Source organism: Neovison vison, chromosome X, assembly GCF_020171115.1.
Source record: "Neovison vison isolate M4711 chromosome X, ASM_NN_V1, whole genome shotgun sequence".
Taxonomy (NCBI): Eukaryota; Metazoa; Chordata; class Mammalia; order Carnivora; family Mustelidae; genus Neogale; species Neogale vison.
In genome coordinates this window covers 38,427,214-38,444,444 of record NC_058105.1, presented here as the reverse complement: position 1 = coordinate 38,444,444, position 17,231 = coordinate 38,427,214, and the positions used below count along the sequence as shown (strand labels likewise).

Below are 17,231 nucleotides of genomic sequence, written 5' to 3'. Positions count from 1 at the left end.
CCTAGCCTGAGGCAGAGCTAGGACTCCAATCCTTGGTCCCTGGCTGCGGGCCCAGATTTCTGTCCACAAGACCACTTGTCTTGTGAAGTAGCATCTATGCGTTGCCAAAGCAACAGGTTGAAAAGTGGAAAAATTCAATCAGTTGGTTGCTTTGTCTACATGATTCCAAACAAGTGGGCTGACTGGGTTTTTTTTTTCTTTTACTGAATTGGTCTCTTGTCTGTGCATTACACAGACACAATTTAAACCTGATTCTCTTCAAACATGCCCATTAATTTGCAGCAAATGTAATTATTTCCTATAAATCAATTACTAGACACATAGAAGTTTTTGATGTCTACCCACACTGCCAGGTAGGTCATTTCAGTTGAGCCGACCGGGCAACTTAAGGACCTGAAGGATACCTTGGATTTAGTCTGTGTGGTTGTTTTGTTCTGTTTTGTCTTGGGGGTGCTGACAGCTACAGTTTGGTTTCGCTTTTTCCACAACCCCTTAATGGCCACCCTGTGCAATGTATTAGCGCCTGCAGAGTGTGGAAAACAACCACTGAATCAAAATGCTTTGTCAAGTTACTGTAAGCAAGTCTGCTATGTCACTGTAACTTTAAGCACCAGTAACACTGTCTGTTTGTCTCAGTGAGTCCACTGGTTTGTAAACAAAAATGTGTTTCTAATTGTCTGCCCACAAGTATGTCCCTTATCACTGTGGGAGCTGTTGCCCTGTGGTGAAAATTAAAAGCGCCCTGTAGTGAATTCTTGGGTAGAGCACATGAATCTTTCGGCGAAAGCTTCGCCCCCTAACTTATCTACTTCATATGTGTGGTGATGTCTTAAAGCAGGCACACCTGTGAAAATAACCATGCTACACACTCTAGTAGAAAGACAACTGGACTCCCAATCCAGAGACCTAAGATGCAGTGCAGATTCTGTCATTAATTAGCCAGATGACCTTAGGTAAATAATTTAACCTCTTCATGCTCCATGTCCTCATCTGTCTAGCCAGATAATGGTTTGTGCATTACCCGCTTATAGAGTTGTTTTGAAAATCAAATGAGATAATATATGTGAAAGTGCTTCAAAAAGCATGAAGCACCATGAAAGTATAAGAGCTCATTATTATCATTATCATCATTAGTTTTACAAAGCACTGGAGAGCTTTATAGAAAGGCGAGGCAATCTGGTTCAGAGTCGGGAGAAAGGAAGAGTTCAAAGAATCCTTTGTTTTGGGGTGGTTGGGTTCTTTGCAAGTCTTTCTTTCTGGAAAAAAAAAAACTTAAACAATCAAAACACAGAGAAAAGGAAAGAACAGAGAGTCACTCTCCTGCAAGTAATCACCATCTATTACAGAAACTCATCAGACACTCAGTTCTGATTGCAGCCATGGTGGGCAGAGAGAAGGAGGCAGGCAGCAAAGAGAGGGCATCTTTTGTGCTCTGTTAGCTGAAGTACCAAGGACCAAGTACCTCTGGGAAATGATGTGCTGCTCTCCCATCTCTGAGTTTTCGGTGACCACTTCAAATACCAATTGTCTCAAACTCATTTTCCTCTCCAATCATGTCCATCTCCATGTCCCTCTCCAGCCTTCTCTGCCCTTCAGCCCACAAACTCCAAACATCCCCCCCCTTGTGATTTTATAGACTTTTCCCCCTTGCCTTCATACGAATTGCAGATTGAGCTCACTCTAAGCCGAAAGAACCAGTCGTTTCCATGGGAAAGACCAGTGAGGCCAGTCATTGGAGGGGGGAGGGTGAGGTGGGAGGTTGACAAGTAACCTAACCAGCTTAGTGACTCCATTTTCAATCTTGCCACGGGATGTTTTGGCATTATGTAGCCAGAGCCCACAACTCTTCGAATCTCCCTAGAGAGGGGCATTTATTTTCCCTAAGTATCTAATGATGTTAACTCAATACTCTGGTCTTAGGCAGCAGCTAAACTCAATACATTAAATTTCTGTTCTGAACCGGAGTATGTCACAGTCACAGAAATTAAAAAGAAGAACCACCTTTAATATAATGTTTTTGTTAAGTGTGTTTTAACAATTCACAAGATACCTACCACTCTGTATGGCTTTATCAAGTTTCTAATATAAGGAAATTGAATAAGAGTGGTTTTGGGGGGTTTTGGTTTGTTTGTTTGTTTGTTTTTTGCTGTGATGCCAACATACTAAACGCTAAGAGTACCACCTATTAGAGTTTCGAGCTAGGATTTCACAGACTCGTTATAACATCAGAACTGGAAGGGCTTTTCAAGTTCACTTAATCCAATTCCTTCATTTTACAAATGAGAAAATTCTGACTGAGAGAGGTATAGTGCCTTGTCCAAGTTTACACAGCTGTTTAGTACACTCTGGACATTTTTCTCAGAACTTGCCAAAGGAGCTCCACTCCATTCCCACCAAGTTCGTGTTGTATTGTGGTGAGGACCACTCTTACAAAAAGATAACAAAGGTGTGGTTAGCAGGGTGGAAAGTGTGAAGTGGGAGGGCCGTGGTTGATTCATTTTTCACTTTCCCCAAATCGTCTTAATTTGGGGACAGGTCAACTGTTAAAATGCCAAGATTATGAAAAAGGAGCATCTTATGAAGCCATCTTCAGCCATGCCATTTATGCCCCGATTCTGAATTCATTTATCAGAGTAGTTGGTAACCTTTTATGGGATCTGAGGGAGAAAGACAAAGACATGTTGATAATGATGACGTTGATGATTGGCTAGGATAGCTTTTGTCCAAGGAAGAAGGACAGTGTGAATCTGGAGTATAATACCCATGGCAAAATGTATGAGTGTCAATAATGATGACGTTGATGATTGGCTAGGATAGCTTTTGTCCAAGGAAGAAGGACAGTGTGAATCTGGAGTATAATACCCATGGCAAAATGTATGAGTGTCAAAGTGAGGGTTCTGGGCTCCCAGCAATCAGTGGGAGAATCCCATGTGCCTGGGCAGGAGGTAGGACTTTACCACTCAGAGTGCCTCCTCTGAGTCAGGTATTATTCTAGGTGTTTTACATACTTCAGTTTATTTAATAATCCTCACTACAATCCTGGGAACTAGGACCATTATTCCCAACTTCTGGATTCTTGCCAAAGTCTAATTCTTAAAACTGGTTAAAATATCCCAATTTTATTTTGTACTAGTCCATACTATTTGAGGAAAGAGGTGGGTAGTGGAGACCGCCAGTGGAAAAGGGAGCACAGATAGGGAGTACACAGACCCTAAAGTACTAGTTCTCTTATTTCACGATAATGGGGCAAGCCAGATTTACTCACAGGCAATAACACTGACAGCACAGCTGAGGAAGCTATTCTTGGCATCATGAAAACACTTCACTCTAAATGGGGCCGGTAGGGACAGCAAACTGCTATGGAAAACAGAAAATCAGTGGGTCATAATGAGGAAATTGTACTGAAACATGACTTCCTGGAAATAAATACTAACAAGGCTATTATGGCCTTTTACGTTTATATCAAAAAAAAACCCAAAAATGTACCATATAAAGTAAGCAAATCCATTAACAGCAGGGCTATAAGCAAAGCAAGTCAGACCATCACACAAAGACATGGTCAATGCCTATAGAGAGCAAGAGGAAGAATGGCATTACCAGAGAGAAGCTGTAAATAAAGGGCACCATGAAGCAGCTCCTCGTGCTTTCTGGTGAGTCTAAAATCAAGCCACATCTACCTAACTTAATTCCATTTTTCTACAGCACAGTATGTCTTGTTAACTTTATGGACACAGAAAGCAATTTCACTGTTCTGAAGCAAAACCACTCACCACTCTGACAATAACAAATCACATGCATTAAGGGTGACCCGGGTGTTGCTTTGGAGGAAAAAGTTCATGAATGGAAAATTTTGAGTACCTTAATTTAAGGTGGATGGCAATAGAATTTTTGAGAATAAATACGTTATCTCACCTGTGAAGGGTCAGTATTATGTCACCTTCATAAAATAAAAGACATTTTAAATTCACTGGAGTCCATAGACCTTGTGTGTTATAGATGAAAAACATAGCACTTGTCCTTCAAGTGTGAGTCTAGTTTTGATAATCAGGGTTTCACCGAGATGTAAATTACCCTCTAGGAAACCTAAACATTTGGATGGATTACTAAGATTTCAGAAGGAAATATATGATGACGCTAACATCAGGGTAGTAGGGTATGTCATGCTCAAGCAAACTAGAAACTGAAGCCCATTTCAAACAGATGCATTTGAATTTAGAAGGGTGTGGTATACACTCACACAGGAATAATATGGATCCTTCCAAAGTTCCCCTCTGGCTCTTAGAGATTTGATGAAATTTCCACTCTTCCTCAAGCTAGAGGAGTTCCATCAGTCAATCTAACTGCAAGTATTTATTGGACACCAACTGTGTTGGCTGGGGGGGTGCACATAAGAATTATTAGCTATGGTACCTGCCCTCAAGGAGCGGTATGTTTGGGAGGGGGAGAGACAATCAATACACAAGAAACAATTGAAAAGCAATTTTGTGCTAAATTGTGAGGTACAGACTTTTAGTTCAGTGGGAGTTCAGAGAAGAAAGGGTATAGAAAAGATATCTTGATGCAAACTGATTGACGGGTTTTGTATACATCAAGGGAAGAAGCGGTGATCTTTCTAGCAAGGAAAATGATCACAGGTCATCATCAACAATAGACTGAGGAAAAGATTCACGCCTTCCTCTTCTTAGAGTAGCCTTTTTGGAAGTGGTATCATTATGAAAATGAGTGGGGGTGGCTTTTAAATTGTAGATGATTTTCCAAGGCTGTAAAATAGCTCTCATCTTCATTATTTTAAATTAACTACCTGGAATGCCAAGATGTTTATCTCCCCAGAATGCAAATGACTGATTCTTTGAGTGTTCCAGTGTTAAAATACACCTTCTCTAAAATAGGTTCCCTTGTAACCCACGCTGAGCCAAATTGACTACCAGTGATTTTTCTATTCCTTACCTCAACAGATCTTCCCTTCTGCAAATCAGCATTGTGCATCTGCTCGAGGGGGCCTGCCACCAGGGAAGCAAATGGGGGGGGGAGTCCTCTCTAAACCGCAGCAGCTCCTTTTCCATGTCCACAGTGTAAGTACAATAGAGTTCCCATTCTTTCCAGTTGGTGTCCAGGATTACATATTCTGCAATTCCATTTCCATTTGAATCTCTCCTTATCAATAGGCTGAATCCATAGAACTGCGTGTTTCTGGAATGCTGAACCAGGCTGGCAGCACTAGCCCGTCCATTTTCTTTCATAGCATTATTCATGGCTTGTGCGATAAAGTAAATTGAATTATAGATGGTTCCAAACAATGGTGAAATATATTTTTAAAAATTACAATTATCTTGAGCCCTGGTCGCCCTAGAGCAATCTCAGAGTGTATTCCAAGCCTGTGTTCATTATTATGGGCTGCACGTCTGAGTGGAGAAGAGCTATGAAGACCCAAAGGAAAAAAACAATTGTTTCTGAGGACTTGCTTGGTTTCTCCCCTGAATTTTTCTGTTTTTCTCCCACAGGCCTTCACATCTTTAAATATATCAAATATGACAATTTTATGAGCAAACCAGTCATACACAATATATTTTTATGCTCCTAAACTAAGAAAGTGATTTAGAGTTATAAAGGGCACTAAAAAAACAAGTATGGAATAGACAAGAGGCATGCAAAGGAGATTTACCAGGTTAATTACCAGTGCATTATGCATGATAAAATCATTTTGCTGGCACTACTAGAATGGAAGGTGAGTGTGGTAAGGCTGTAAATAATGTGTTTCCACAGTCCATGTCTGTGTCCTGTCTTAGTCCAAAAGGGCTCTTCTAGACACACTCTCCCCAGAGAAAGTGAATGCTAGAATACAGTTTGAAACACACAACCCCACACATACACATGCAAACATGCATCTGTATGATACATACATAAACATACACATACACATACACCCCCCCAAAGACAGTGCCATGTGTTGTAATGCATGGAGAATGTGGGTTTTAATCAACAAACCCTATATCCTGCTGGTGTCTAAACAGACAAAACTTTGTTGAGAAGCCACTGTAAAGCAGTAAGGCTTCTACAGTGGATAGCGTGACTCTGCCTGCCATATATTTAAAGTAAAAGCAATAGCATTTGGTGTACTATCCCTGACACACTGCTTAGTGACCTAGTAAATTTGGTTTTGGAGCAAACTTGTATCTATTCCAAAAAGGTAGGGAGGAAGAGAGAACAATCCCTCCCTCAATCCCTGCCCACCCCCGCCACAGGCCATGGCTTCATGGTTTTCCATAACATTTCACCTCTAGAATGGAGTTCAAGAAAGCAATGGTCATGCCATTTTACCGAGCTTCAGAGAAAGCTGATACTTGCTACTTTGGTTTCACCATGACTAGAAAGCTATCTTCCTCCTTCATCTGAATAAGAGGGTTTAAAATTGAGTGGATCATTTTCACGTTGGAAAGACAAGTCAAGATGCAGAGAATTATAGTAGCAGATAGCAAGACAATGCCATGCCCTGTTGCAGAGCAGTAGGTTGCCAATTACCCAAGGAGTATCAAAAATACCAATGCCATAAAAACAGACACATAGACCAGTGGAACAGAGTAGAGAGCCCAGATATGGACCCTCAACTCTATGGTCAAATAATCTTCGACAAAACAGGAAAAAATATACAGTGGAAAAAAGACAGTCTCTTCAATAAATGGTGCTGGGAAAACTGGACAGCTATATGTAGAAGAATGAAACTCGACCATTCTCTTTCACCATACACAAAGATAAACTCAAAATGGATAAAAGACCTCAATGTGAGACAGGAATCCATCAGAATCCTAGAGGAGATCATAGGCAGTAATCTCTTCGATATCAGCCACAGCAACTTCTTTCAAGACATGTCTCCAAAGGCAAAGGAAACAAAAGCGAAAATAAGCTTTTGGGACTTCATCAAAATCAAAAGCTTCTGCACAGCAAAGGAAACAGTCAAGAAAACAAAGAGGCAACCCACGGAATGGGAGAAGATATTTGCAAATGACAGTACAGACAAAAGGTTGATATCCAGGATCTATAAAGAACTCCTCAAACTCAACACACACAAAACAGATAATCATATAAAAAATGGGCAGAAGATATGAACAGACACTTCTCCAATATAGACACACAAATGGCTATCAGACACATGAAAAAATGCTCATCATCACTAGCCATCAGGGAGATCCTAATTAAAACCACATTGAGATATCACCTTACACCAGTTAGAATGGCCAAAATTAGCAAGACAGGGAAAAACATGTTTTGGAGGTGATGTAGAGAAAGGGGAACCCTCTTACACTGTTGGTGGGAATGCAAGTTGGTGCAGCCACTTTGGGGAACAGTGTGGAGATTCCTCAAGAAGTTAAAAATAGAGCTTCCCTATAACCCTGCAATTTCACTACTGGGTATTTACTTTGAAAATACAGATGTAGTGAAAAGAAGGGCCATCTGTACCCCAATGTTTATAGCAGCAATGGCCATGGTTGCCAAACTGTGGAAAGAACCGAGATGCCCTTCAACAGACGAATGGATAAGGAAGATGTGGCCCATATACACTATGGAGTATATGCCTCCATCAGAAAGGATGAATACCCATCTTTTGTAGCAACATGGATGGGACTGGAAGAGATTATGCTGAGTGAAATAAGTCAAGCAGAGAGAGTCAATTATCATATGGTTTCACTTATTTGTGGAGCATAACAAATAGCATGGAGGACAAGGGGAGTTAGAGAGGAGAAGGGAGTTGAAGGAATTTGGAAGGGGAGGTGAATCATGAGAGACTATGGACTCTGAAAAACAATCTGAGGGGTTTGAAGGGGCAGGGGGTGGGAGGTCGGGGTACCAGGTGGTGGGTATTATAAGAGGGCATGGATTGCATGGATCACTGGGTGTGGTGCAAAAACAATGAATACTGTTACGCTGAAAATAAATAAATAAATAAAAGAAAAAAATACCAATGCCAAACCCAATGCAGACAAACAAAATGAGATACTTTAGGTTTGGGATCCAGTAATCAGTATTCCTAAAGTGCCCCAGGTATTCTAATACACATACGTGGGTTAAAACAATACAGAAGAAGAAACAGTTGCCTATAGTCTCTTCCTAATACCAGAATGTTAGACAAATCATTTATACCCTCTCCCTGGGCTTCAGTTTCTTCCTCTCTAAAATGTCTAGAACCACAAATGTCTACAGTTGGAGATCATCAGGTCTAGTTCTCTATCTCTTTAGACAGGAAAGGGAGGCTCAGAGGAGTTCAATGATCTGTCAAGGTCACTGACTGGGGCATAAAATCAGGACTAGAACACAGGTTATCTGTTCTTAGTTTAGCATTTTTGCTTGAAATAGGCATTACCTGAAGTCTTTTTTAGGTGCGAACTCCTCTGAAATTTCCCAACACTTAGTCTAGTACAGGGACCAAATTTAGCTTGCAGACATTTCTGTTTGGACTGTATATATATTTTTTCCCTTCATCTCTCTGATCTTTTAACATGAGAACATTAAACAGCTCAGTCCTTGGTCCTCTTTCCTAGCAACACTCACTCCACTGGGGATCTCCCTTGGTCTCATGGCTTTAAATACCATATTTATACTATAAATCTCAGATTTATACTTTCAGCCCAGACTGCTAAATACCAAACTCATAAGTCAACTACCTACTCTGATATCTTTACATGTACACTAGTTTTCAATGTACCCAAAATCAAGCTACTGATTTTCACCTCAAATCTTCCTGCTTCATCTATAATGATCTTCCCCATTTTTGTTAAGAGCAGCTCCATTCTTCCAGTGGTTCAGGTGAAAAACCTTGCCCCAGATAACAGAGCTAACTAAGAGCAGGGCAGAAATCAACATTTCAGTTCCCTGAGTGTTTGTCCAGGGATGTCTTTCCACTGACTCGCCTTAACACACACTATAGAAGGAGGCATGGTGAATGGGTGCCATGTGCATCCACAATTAGTCACCTAGCACACACTGAGGTCCCTAAAAGCATTTTCACTAACTTTCCCTTTTTACTTTCTCAGATGCTCCACTTAATTGTCCTCAGGAATTTTGCGAGAGCCTGACTGTTTTCTGGGGCTTTGATAGGTTATGACAATAAGTTAAGGCTGGAAGGTGGAGTATAAAATCAATACTAGTAAAACAAATGAGTGTAAGAAAAAAAAAAAAACCACAGGGCAGCAAGCCCCTGAAAGCAGAGAAAATGCTAGTATTCTGTTTTGAAAGGCACGGAGCCTTCTGGGAAAGAGACTGTATCTACCTACAGCCAAAAGCAAAGATTGAAACTATTAAAAAACAACACCCTCACCTTTGAGTTGACCCATCTCACAGGATTTTCAGCTAGTCAGGCTATGCTGCATTCTGTGTTCCTGGAGTGACCCCTGTTAGAGCTGACTGACAGCAACTCTCCAAGACAACTGAAACCTGAAGCCTATTTTTCAGGATTCTCTAGCCTCCACCACATAGCACACCTGCCCACGTACGTATGTGCGCACACACACACACACACACTCTACACACTTGCATGTGCATAAGTGCACACACATACACACACAGAGCCACAAAAATAGAGGGACCCGAAGCTAAAGGAAAGGGCATAGCTATAGCAATAGCATTCAGTTGCAAAAGAACTGTCACAAGGGCCCACTCTCACTGTGAGGGCTTGAATTTGTGTCCCAGCTGGTTTGTGGTGCTGTTTCACCCACTGTGCCCTTCGGTGCCCTTCAGTAGTAGAAATTGTCCCTTCCTGTAAGTCAAAGGCACACTCTGTGAGCATTGGTCACAAAAGGTCTCCAGCTGCGGCTGCTGCAAATAATGAAAGAAGAGGTAGAAGATGGGGTGAGGGAAAAAAGGCCATCTCCACACCCTCTGTCCCCGCTTCTGACTTCAACTCCAAAGAAGCACAATAGGATTGGCAGGAGTTTCTGTCAGGCAGAGGACCTCGTTGACATCACACTCATGACTCAATCTATTAGTTTTGCCTGCTGCATAGACCTGAACCTGATTGAATGAATTATGAATAAATGATTGAGAATTGATTGTTTGTTATTCAGCAAATTTAGCTAGTTCTACTCCAGGCTTCTTGGTATCCAAGAAAACAAGGTCTGGGTCAGGAGCAGTGATTTTCAAATTTGTTCAATTTAATGGTTCATGCTGTTGTTAAGTTGACCATCATCAGTTCCAATTTACTGTGCTCACAAGACACAAAATTGGCTTCCAAAGCATTTTGTTGTTAGAACCATTCACTGAAACATACCTGGGTCAGAAAGCATCATTTGAAGGACTAAATGGCAACACCACTTTTGAACAAAAAGCCAGGCATGTGCAGAGATCAAGAAACCAGATGGTAATCAAATTCCTCTTATTCAAGGTGGTACCTCCAACAATGCATGATCCCAACCCTTGGACTTAGCCAAGAGATGGCTAATAACCCAATCTATTTGATATAATACTCGGGAATAGAATAGCTTTATTTTTATAGAATGATCCCCTTATTGTTTCTATAGAATGATGTACAAAGATAAGTGTAGCCACTGTAAGCAGCAGGCAACCTTTCCTGACAAGTGTCTGGTGCGTCCCATCCTGGAATGCTTCAGCCCTAACCACATCCCCTGACAGGCACATTTTTTTAAGCTAACAGAAACCAGTGGGTTCCAGGAGCTTCAGGGGCCCCTGGGCTTGCTAAGAAATCCAGAGGATTTCCTTTGCTTAGGCAAATAAGGCCACATTTGGAAAAATTATCCCAAATGTGTGTTCTAGCAATATGTATTTGTAGACAGTAGCATTTTCCTGAAAACAAGCATTAGGAAGACAGCAAAAGTAAAGGATGTAGACACTAAAACCTTACTTCAGAAGTCGAATTTTAAAGGTACAAAGTGATAATCCTTGCCCAATTATCCTGAGACTAAATTAGGAAGTTTGTCACTGGCTCCCTACCCCGCAATCCCTCCATTTTGATTCATTGTTCTCTCTCTCTTTTTAAAAAAGATTTTATTTACTTATTTGAGACAGCGAGAAATAGAGCAAGCATGAGTTGGGGAGAGAGGCAGAGGGAAAGGGAGGAGCAGACTCCCTGCTGAGCAGGGAGGTAGAACCTAGGACCCGAAGATCATGGCCTGAGTTAAAGGCAAACTCCCAACCAACTGAGCCACCCCGGCACCCCTGATTTACTGTTCTCCTTTCATGGGTCCTCATAAAGTCCTAGTACCTCCTAGGTTAGAGGAAAACAATCTGAAAAACCCATTAAAATCAAAGTGTTAGTCACTTAGCAATATTACATTGAATAAAGCATTGGACGTGGGATACAGTGTAATTTATTATGTAGTTAAATGGTCAAGCTCTGGTAGCAGATCAGTATTGGAATCCCAGCTCTGCCACTTGCCAGAAGCTGTATGACTTTGTAAAAGTTACCTTGAGCCTCAGTTTCATCATCCATGAAGTAGAGATAATAATACCTAATTTGTAGGCTTGATCTACAGATCTGATGAGAACATTTATGTTAATTACCAGGCACAGAGTAAGCACTGAATACATGAGAGCTGCTATTATTTGCACTTCAGAAGAGGAACACAGAACTCTAATAATACCATCCTGGAAAAATAGTGGTCAAGTACCTTATCCCAGTCTTGAATTTGTGACATTGGTAAAAATAAGTAAAAATCCCAATTTTATTTTATTCTATCTTAAGATTTTCTTTATTTTTAAATAATCTCTACACCCAATATGAGGCCCAAACTCACAACCATGAGATCAAGAATTGCACACCCTACTAGCTGAGCCACCTTGGTGCCCCTAAAATTCCCAATTTTAGACCCAGTGTTCTTAGCACCCTAAAATGGTAAAACCGTTCCCCTTCATTGAGGAAAAGACCTTATTTCTATTTTTTTCTCCATGGTATCACGTGCAAAGTGCTGAGCCCATAATAATAATAAAAAGAACAACACTAATACCACTAATAATAAACATTTATTAAGGAGCTATTAGGTGCCAGGCAAGCTCTTTATGTGTATTAACTCATTTAATTCTCACAACAACTATATGAGGTAGGCACTATTATTACTCCCAACTTAATATAATGAAAAGAAGATACAGAGAGCTTAAGTAAATGTACAGCACTCTGCCTTCAAAGCCCATGCTCTTAACCATGTTATATGTGAGCTTAATAAATATTTGCTAAATCAAGTAACTACTAGATCCACCAATAACTTTTTTGTAACTTCTTTTTTCCTTCATGACTTCCTGATTGAAGATAGTGAGATCAAGATTTTTTTTCCTCAGTCTCCTCTTCCTCTCAAATATCACTCTCAAACAAGGAGAACAAGGAACAGAAACACCAACCTTCCACATCATTCCCCCAAGGGGGAATGTTGGTAAGCAACAAGCAGATTTCCCCCCCTGAGAATCCTACAAAGGCATAGGAATTAGAGGCACCAAGTACTGTAGAAGTTCGAGTGAGGCAGGACTTTAAAGGAAGGACAGCCCTTTGAATGTCCTTGTAAGGAGTGATTAGACATCCGCCATCCCCGCCTCTATTAAGGAAAGACAAACCCTGCTGGAAACAGGTTAAATTGATTCAGAACAGCTCTGGAGCTGTGACACATAATCCAAAGGAAGGTAAAAGTTAGGCAAGCCACAAAAAAGAGTGATGAAGTTGAAGTGTTTATACTTAACAATGAGAGTCCCAGTCTCCCACCTCCATGACTCCTAGAATAGTGACAACCAGGATTATGACTCCCAAGAAGATGGGAGTATTCTTCCCTGAAGAGAGTGTAGCCCAAAAGGCAAGATCTACAGATACTGACAAAAAACTTCAGCTGGCTAGCCAATTTCTCCACTGGTTAACAAACACACAATGTACATGCACCTTCAAATCTGTCTCTTAGAGCTTCATTCTTTTCATTCAGGATCACCAGAGAATTAAGGAAATTAAGAATTAAGGAAACTTCCAAAATGAAATAGAAAGACCAAAACAAAGAAGCATGAAAAATTAGAAATGGAGAAAAACACAGGCAGCAGAAAAGAATTTCAAAGAACGTACAATGAATATTTTCTAAGAAATAAGATAAAATACCATATTTACAAAACAAAACCAGGATGCCATCAAAATAGAATAATCAAACAGCAAGAACCAACTCTTGGAAATTAACAATATTATAGGGAAAATATTAAAAATCAGTAAAAGAAGATGCAAAATTGAGAGGCTCTGTTAAGAAGAGTAATTTATAACAAAAATATGGATGATACAAGAGAAACAATTAGACAATTAAAAAATCAACCCAGACAATCTTATAAACAACTAATAGTATTTTCAGAGAGAACAAAGACAATGTTGTCGAAGAAATTATCAAATAAATAATATACAAAACTTTCCCAGGTAGAATGAGATTGAAAGATCCCACAATAGATACTGCATAATATATGTCAAGGACCCAGACATCATCATGAAATTTCCTAACATCAAGAATAAAGACAATCTTAAAAGCCTCTGGAAGAGATGGGGAGGAATGAGAAGAGGTTGCATTAAAGTCTCAGGAATAACAACGGCATTGGAATTGTCAATGCCAATAATGGAAATAAGAAGACAGTGTACCATGTCTTCAGAGTGCTAAAGGAAAATGATTTTATTTGATGGTTGATTTTAAGTAATCTCTACACCCAACGTGGGGCTCAAACTTAAAAGCCTGAGATCAAAAGTCACATGCTCTTCCAACAGCCAGCCAGGAGCCTTAGGGAAAATGATTTTTTAACCTAGATTTTTATACTCAAACTATCAACCAATAGTGAAGATAGAAGAATGACTCAGATAGGCAAAATTTCAAAAATTTACCATCCCTGTAGCTTTCTCACTAGAGAGTGTGCTCCACCAAAACAAGAGTAAACTGGGGGAAAATAATGGGAGCCACAAGATTCATGCAAGAGTGGATTCAGCATAGAAAAAAAAGAGAAAGGGACCTTCCAGGGTAGTGAAAAATGAGATCTTAGCATAACAGTTGTGCAGAAGCTTTAGAGAGCAATAAGTTTACATTGGAACAGGAGGACAGAGAGCTTCAGGAAAAACAAATGAAACTGATAAGGGATTTTTGCCATGTATTAAACTGTTCTGTGAAAATTCCACAGCTTTATCAGACAGTGTGGAAGGACTTCAAAATTCAAGTTAAGGTAAACAAATTTAAAAATGAGACAATTGTTAATCCCAGTAAAAATCAAAAGTTATACACAGAATGAACTGTTACCATAATATACCATATGGATCAGCAATCAATGATATTTAGATAGGTATAATACAAAAAATACCAAATATGAATTTAACTAAAAATTGTGGCATACCTATATTGAAGATTTGAAGGAGCATAAGGAAGTATATAAGAGCTAAAAATCCTCAACTGTAATAGAAAGTCAACAAATAATGTCTAAAATTGATTAATCAAGGGGTGCCAGCATGGCTCAGTCACTTAAGCATCCAACTCTTAAATTTGGCTCAGGTCATGCATGAATGATCTCACAGTTGTGAGATAGAGCCCTGTGTCAGGGCTGGGAGTGGAGTCTGCTTAAGATTCTCTTGCTCCATGGGGCGTCTGGGTGGCACAACTTGTTAAGCAACCAACTCCTGGTTTCAGCTCAGGCCCTGAACTCAGACACATGAGATTAAGCCATGCATCAGGCTTGGTGCTCAGCAAAGAGTCTGCTTAAGATTCTCTCTCCTTCTGCCCCTCCCCCCAGACTCTTGCTCTCTCTTTCTTTCACTCTCAAATAAATAATCTTTAAAAATACACAAAGGACTCTCCTTCTCCCTCTACCCCTCCTCCCCCTCTCCCTCCCTCTCTCTCTCTCTCTGTCCCTCAATAATAAATAAATAAATAATCAAGAGATAACTGAGAGAGAGAGAGAGACCAGTGGTGGAATGGTATTTACAAACCCAGAAGTAAATACCAGAATAAAAAACAAAAAAGACAAGAAAGTGGTTGCTTCTGATGAAAGGTGGAAGGGAGGCCTAGGAACTGCTTTGTTGTTGACACAAACTTTTTAGCCTTTCTTAACCGTTAAAACTATGTGTGCATATCACTTTGACAGTCTTTGGTTTTACTTTTTAAAGAACAGCATAAGTTAAAAGAGATTGCAAATACTGCTCTAGGCAATATAGCCTCTCTATGGAAATTTTAACTCCACTGGAGGTTATTGGGCAAGAGAGAAATACGGCCATGTTTTTCATATGTTTGTTTATTCACTTACTGTCCTTCTCACAGTAATTTACACCCCAAAAGATCAGGAACAAGAGATGTGCTAGGATGGGGCACCTGGGTGGCTCAGTGGGTTAAAGCCTCTGCCTTCAGCCCAGGTCATGATCCCAGGGTGCTGGGATTGAGCCCCACATTGGGCTCTCTAGTCAGTGGGGAGCCTGCTTCCTCCTCTCTCTGCCTGCCTCTTTGCCTACTTGTGATCTCTGTCAAATAGATAAATAAAATCTTTAAATTAAAAAAAAAGAGATGTGCTAGGAAACATTTGACTCTATAAGGAGGAAAATAGCTCTTACTTGTATCACTTACCAATTTCTGGGGTGTAAATACTCCCGATGACTGGTTTCTAGCTACCAACATGATGCCACTGGACACAGAATTGGGAAAAAGTGCACACCATCAGCTTTTGTAAACAAGTTCCAACACACCACCGACAAAAATCTTGCCTTGTTAACTGCTCTATCTGGTGTTCCACACAATGCATGGTGCGTAGCAGATGCTCAGCAAATAATTATTGATCTGTTGACTTAACAGGGCAAAAACAGCAGGAGTTCAGGGACAAACAAACAATGCACTACATCTTTTGATCTAAGAAAATATCATTTGGAATTCTGAAAGCAAAATAATTTTGAAAGCTAAAACTATTGAGCAATTTTCTGCTAGGAATCAGAAAATTTCAAGAGTAGGAAGCTGAAATCAGATTCAAACTTAGATGGTAAGTATAAGGTCATTCTGGCCCCATGCAAGAAAAAGTGGAAAGGAAGGAAACTGAGCCAGACATTCTGCTAGCTACCTTACACATGTGACTTTGTTTAATCTTTGCAATAATCCTAGAAGATGCAGATCACTAACCCATTTTACAGATGAGAACACTGAGACTCAAAAAAGTGGAAGTAATTTGCCCAGGACACACAGCTAGTAAGAGTGGAACCCTGGTACTTAAACCCAAGTGTGTCTAACTCTTTATCATATGCTGTTTTTCCTATACCAGCTGCCTTCAAAAATTCAGCAAAATAATTTAGGCAAAAGAAGGTTTTTTTAGCAGAAATCTGAAGATAACTGTCTCATCCTTCTCTTAGTCTTTGGTTAGGAGGGTATACCCTAGGAACATGCAAAGAGGGGAAGGAAATGCATCCAAACAAGCTGTTTTATAAGATCTAGATCCTTTGTTTTAACTCTATTTTCTTGTCTAAAGCAGGGTACATGCTGCCTAGCAACGAAGATAGTGGTGTGTTTTCTTTTCTTACCTTAATTACCTTAAGTTTTCCACAAGGTATTGTGGTGTAATAAGGTGTAATATTTGGATCAAATATTACAAGTAGTAGGTCTGAATTTTTTATATAAAATATCTGTTCATATATATGCATGTACAATACACACACACACACCTTTCTCCTTCCCTCATTCCATGATTAAAGCAAAAAGACTTAAGTCTGTATCGATGTGGTGTCGTATCATTGGCTAAAAAATACAAAAATTCACCATCTCTTTGCTTGCCTGTAAATAACACCAAACAACTGGTTTGAGCAACCATTCTTAGGAATCTGAGGGATACTTGCAACTCATGACCAAACTGACCACTTGTTTTTAAACATCTGTGTGTCTCCTAAAAGAAAGATTTATTATAAACATCTCAGTAGCAATAAAGTTCAAAATCTGCCCTGTTAATATTTCTGTTGGTCACCTTTTTTTATTAGAACAAGAATCAGCAAAATCTTTGTTATCAATACTTAAACTAAACCTAAGTTTTATCTGAATTATTTGTTCAGAGGCAGAAGCAGTACACAGGATAAAGAAATAAATGGTGAATATAAAAAGGAATCATTGAGAATGTGAGTGTTAGACACAATCACCTTCCTTGACAGCCTTCTTCCCTGCTAACAGAATCTCAAATCTGTTCACATTTTTCCACCAGCCATAGGGTTAACCATGATGGTTTTGTTCTTCCTAAATGATTGATTTTGGTATGTATATGAGACATGAATGGGATCAAGA

The 17,231-nt window shown here is 39.8% G+C and overlaps 1 protein-coding gene across 1 annotated transcript in view; it reads right to left on the bottom strand.

The window, feature by feature from the left end:
* Positions 1-17,231, bottom strand: part of GUCY2F (guanylate cyclase 2F, retinal) — a 94,468-nt gene that overhangs the window by 59,951 nt on the left and 17,286 nt on the right. Inside the window, 5 exon segments of the mRNA XM_044234701.1 lie at positions 3,487-3,566; positions 3,771-3,774; positions 3,913-3,937; positions 4,954-5,038; positions 5,040-5,337. Coding sequence (XP_044090636.1) covers positions 3,487-3,566; positions 3,771-3,774; positions 3,913-3,937; positions 4,954-5,038; positions 5,040-5,337 — 492 coding nt within the window.